Source organism: Centruroides sculpturatus, unplaced genomic scaffold (assembly GCF_000671375.1).
Source record: "Centruroides sculpturatus isolate CEXI.00-Female unplaced genomic scaffold, Cexi_2.0 scaffold68, whole genome shotgun sequence".
In the NCBI taxonomy this organism is placed as follows: Eukaryota; Metazoa; Arthropoda; class Arachnida; order Scorpiones; family Buthidae; genus Centruroides; species Centruroides sculpturatus.
Window position 1 is genome coordinate 1,054,127 of NW_019384331.1, and position 5,270 is coordinate 1,059,396.

General features: G+C 30.7%; 1 protein-coding gene across 4 annotated transcripts in view; it reads right to left on the reverse strand.

The window, feature by feature from the left end:
- Positions 1-5,270, reverse strand: part of LOC111630158 (syntaxin-1A-like) — a 44,211-nt gene that overhangs the window by 15,200 nt on the left and 23,741 nt on the right. For all 4 annotated transcript variants that reach the window (XR_002757467.1, XM_023374225.1, XM_023374234.1 and 1 more), the window contains exons 4-5: positions 1,869-1,943; positions 297-370 (exon numbers count right to left, since the gene is read on the reverse strand). Coding sequence is in view for 3 of the 4 variants with exons in the window: in XM_023374225.1 (XP_023229993.1) it covers positions 297-370; positions 1,869-1,943 (149 nt within the window). In the remaining variant the exon portion in view is untranslated. The remainder of the gene's footprint in view (positions 1-296; positions 371-1,868; positions 1,944-5,270) is intronic.

Genomic DNA, 5,270 nt, shown 5'->3' on the forward strand with positions numbered 1-5,270 from the left:
CCACGGGGAAGTGTTATACATTTATAATAGATACATTTTGAGCCACAACAACGCGTGGTGGGGTCGCTAGTTATAATATATTTCAAGGTATACATTTTAAAAAATTGTTTTTTAATTTTTTTTAAATGCCAGTTATTTAAAAAATAATTAATTAAAATTCTGATTTTATTAACATTTAGTAAAGCAAATAAATAAACTAAAATTAATTTTATTTCATTTATTTGCCCCACTTAATACCATTGGTTGGTTATAATTTTCAATATATAATTAATTCTACTTTATTAAATAATATTTACCTGTGTTTCATACACTCTGATATCTGCTTCACTGGCAGTTTCAGCACATCTGGTCTTAATATCTCTAATCATACCTACATTATAAAAATACATAATAATTATAAGAATTTTGAGATTTTTTATTATTGATTAATAGTCACAAAGTAAAGAATCAGTCCATCAGTGTGAGAATCTAGGTTTGAAATTTGATCAGGATTCTCATAATTTATCCTGGATAATTTGGATTGTGGAATCCTTTGTCTATATCAGGGGTAGCCAACAAGTCGATCGTGCGCAATGTCTTGACTTAATGTGTTACACTTGTAACCAAATGCAACGCGTGAACATAATGCGCAAACGCAACTGTACTGATATAGAACCTCTGTGTCTCCCCTCGCCACTTAGACTACGCCTACGACAAGTCAATCGCGACACATTTTTAAGGTAAAAAGTAGATCTTATGTACACAAAAGTTGGCCACCCCTGGTCTATATAGTAAGGTATAAGGAATGATACTCTAATTCAAAAATTTCCAGGTCACTGATTAACTGCATTGAAAATTTTGAAAATAAAAATTTTTTGCATTTAAATATTCAGTTAATTTTTAATGATGTATCATTTTCATAAAACATATTTAAATTTTAAAATAATAACTACTTTTAATTAATATATTTATACAATTTTGATAAAATCTGTTAGATTATACAGAAGAAAATTAGCTTATTCTTTTAAAAAATCTCTTTGTAGTATGAAGTAAATCCTTTTTTTAATACAACTATTTTCCACAATGTAAAGGTAAGAAAGTTAATTAAATTGTAGTAAATAAATTTCATTATGTAAAATATATGAATGAGCAGAATAACAATCTATATAAATAAAAATGTAAATGTTCACTTGTTCAAAATCTTAAATCTCTGAAAATTCATCATCAATTGCTTTGAAATTTTGAAACAACATTACATTCGAATATGCACATGTTTTTATATTATACAGATGTCAAAATTTCCTCCTGCGGGGGAGAGAAACAAAATTAAGGCTTACCATGAAGAACTCAGCTTCTATTATAATATTTTAGAAGCAGTTTTTTGCATTTTTGATTGCATTTTAATAGGGTTCGTCAAGAGAATGTACACTAAGAAGGGATTTTTCTAAATTCCCCCCCGCGGGGAGTGTTATACATTTATAATAGATACATTTTGAGCCACAGCAAAGCGTGGCCCGGTATAGCTAGTAAGAAATAAAATCAAAAATAGACTGATTACAAATAAATCAGATGTAAATAATACATATAATAAATTAATGAAAAATAAACTTAAATGGTTAGATCATATTGTGAAAAAATGAGTGTGTGTTAATAAGGAAAATTGGGAACTTATATCTAAGATTTAATATACAAACAGTCCAAAAAATCTTGAATGTTAGTTACTAGAAATATATGTTAGAATTAGGAATATAGGAGGGATACATTAACAATAGAATAGATTGATGGCTAAAATAACAAAACCAGATCTTACTTAAATAGGACAAGGGAGTGAGTGATGGTTGGATGATAAAGTATAAGTATTATATTAAAATTTGGTTATTTCTGCTTACCTTTTAAGTCTGTAGATATTCTGTTTGCATTTCTGTATAATTCAGCAGCATGTTGCTCCAATGTCTTTTTGGTTTCTATTCATAAAATATAATTTAAGATTAAATATTTGTTTTAAATAATAATAATTTTTTAAAACAAATATTTAATTTAAAAAATTTAATTAAAAATTTTTTTTTTAAATTTAATAAAAATTTTTAATTATTCTATATATTGAAAACTCTATAATCTCATTCCAAAGGGCATTACTACAGTCTATGGTGTTCCTGCCTAAATCTACAACTGGATCAAAACTTTTTTGGTAGGTCAAATTTCAGCTTTGAACTCACATGTGCTGTGATGCAAAAATTTAAAAACTTCCTGTAGTTTTTCCCAGATATCTCAGAAAAGACTGCCAATTTTGATCAAATAAAAACTATGTGATACAACTACATAAGAGCTATATCCATTATTTTTTATAGAGTTTTACATGCACATTTATTGTGTGAAACAATCAAAATAAGAATTGTTCACATTTTTGCACTCCCTAGTGGAACCTGTTACAAGCTGAAAAAAATACCGTTAAAGAGTAAAATGTCCAATCTATATATCTGCAAAGTTTTATTAATTTATCTTGATGGTAAGATACCAAGAAAAATTAACAACAAAGTACATATTCAGTTTTCCATAGAGACAACGGCATTCCCATTGAAACTCCATGTTTAAAACTAGTGTGTTGTTTGGATCAAAATTCACAGGCCTCTGAATTGGCAAAGTTTATCTGAAATAATGATTTCCAAGCTGTAGATAAGGTTTTAACATCTCTATAATTTATGGCTGTGCTCCTAGTTGAAGCCTTATAAAATTTATAAATTTCTAATTTCTCAAGATTTTTAAAAAGCCTGGTCTGTGAATGAAGTATGGTCTTCACCAAGAGATACTTTTATGTGATTTTTAGAGCAAGCAGTCAAAGCATTAGATGGTAGGTCCTTTTTGAGGGAATATAAATGCTCCTTAATATGCGTATCCAGAGAATGTGCATTCTTTGTTGAACCTATTGTCTATAATGGAGTCTATATCATTTTATACTTTTTATAAAGAAAATAATTCTACATCCATATAAATTAATTGTGCTAATCCATTTTTAACAAATGCATAAATTAATAAAATTGATATCACTTATAGCCATAATAATAATGTTTTAGACTGGAAAAAAATACATTTACAGCTTATAGTCTTTATGAAAATACTGTGAGGATTAAGGGCCAGATCTTTATGAATTTATAAAATCGCTGAAATATGCATATATTTATGTACTTTAAATGCTCGAAATATACATTTTTAAATTATGATTTAATAAAACAACAATTTAAAATCATTTATTGATACCGAGCATTATTCCTCAACAGTTAATAGTTGCAGTACCACACTAAATACATTTACCTCTTTGCCTTTTCTCAAAAAATATAGATTTATATTTAGAGGAACTTCTTTCCATGCAAGGTGGTGTATTTAGTGCTTATTTAAATTTATTGTTAGTCAGTTGTTAGACCAGAAATACACTCTCTATTTCCTTGTAGAATGCTGGATATAATTGATTGCTCCAAAATTCCTGGATTTTTATCCTGCAGCTTTTTGTACAACCTTTCAGATAGGTTACTTTTGTTTTTCAGTAGCATGTTACATACTTTGTCCACAATTTCAATTGCTTTGCTCAATGGAAGATTTGCAGTTTCCAAACTGGTAACTGAAACATGTAGAAACCAGCAGCTGCTGATAGTTCTACAAAATGTTAATGGATTAACAAATTTAAAAATTTTTCTTTTGCAATGCCAACAGCCATTGCTTTCTCAGAATCTACATTATTGAGAATCAATTTTACTTTCTCAGTGGTCCATGTAATAAATGGCAGCTTCTGTCTATATACCCTAGTGAGTAAGAACTGCCTTGGGAGGCAATCTGAGATCAGATTCATATTGTTTAAAAAATTTAAGAGCTGGATATTTAATGAATGTCTTCTCTGTGTTTGATATTAAAGAAAAAAATTCTACTGAATGTAAGATGATGAAATTTAATCAGCTGATATAAAATAACCAGTAGAAGGATAATCTGTTAAAATTTGCATGCTAACACATCAAAGTTTAGTACACAAAAGACTTTAATTTCATTTGCTCGTGTAATACAGGGCTTGGGCATTTTCAATAAAAAGGAGTGCCTGTGTCTACTATGTGCTTGAATTTTATGAGACAACTTAGCAATATCTATAATCTTATCAAATAATTTCATATTACAAAGTTGCAGTTTATTTAAAAATGCAAATGCCTGATTTTTAAGAATACAGTAAAGCGTCGTTTATCTGAAAGCTGGTTATCTGAAACGTCTGTTATCTGTAAGGTTTGCCGACGTTGAGGGGGAAAAAGTCTATCTCACGTCAGAATGAGCCTAAGGGAAACCGCGTATGTGGGCGGTGGCGAAGGAGGCAAATGATGTACAAGTGTTTTACAAGATAAAACCCGTTTATTTGTTCGAATTCATGCTTACATTGATAATGGACAATTCCAAAATCTCCTGGGAACGGCGAAAGTTCGTGATCTCGGTTGCAGTTCGGGCGGACGAGAAGGATATCCGGACGAAGCAGAAGTTCGTTGTTTCGTTGCGGCGTCCTCGGTGAGCGGCGGATGCACAACACAATTTAAATCACCACTATAGGCTTAATCCGGAGGAGACTCTTCTTCGACCTTGAAGTTCCGATTTTTATAGTTTTTCCCCCACTGTTCGCATTTCGGGAAAGGTCCGATTCGAGGTGTCCATCTGATACGTCTTTGTCAACTCTGCTCGATGACTGTTTATAAAATAATAACACCTGCACTCATAACTCAGGCCGTTATTTACCATTTTTGATGTCTAAAAATTTAACGATCATTTTCACCTTTCACCTATCAAAAATTCCTTTATTTTTTTGTTCGAAAAGGTTTATTTCGGCCAACATTTTATAGACACGCGAGTCAAAGATCTACCTGTTTATGAGCGCTCGTGTTAGAGTTTGTCTTCCGCTAAGACCTTATCAGATAGTTGACACATACTCCGAACCATTCCGAGTCTCGTTGTTTACATTTTGTGTCGCGCAAGAATTTCACGGTTTACTCGAGTTCGAACCTCGTCTGGGAACTCACATATCCGAAAGCATTCTAGTTGGCAAATTTAAATTTTCGCTAGTGCTGTGGCGCTGCAATCTTCGGCTATTTCTTGGGCTACTGAAATATTTTGCGTTTTTGATACTAAATTAACATCTGAAGTATAATTTTTTATTGTTTTTATATTTTTCAATATATTTATTTTGTTTGTACAAAATAAAAAAATAATTTTTAACGATACAATAGTCTTCGTTAGGCTTAACATCGACGAAAATTCAACGCGAAGCGACA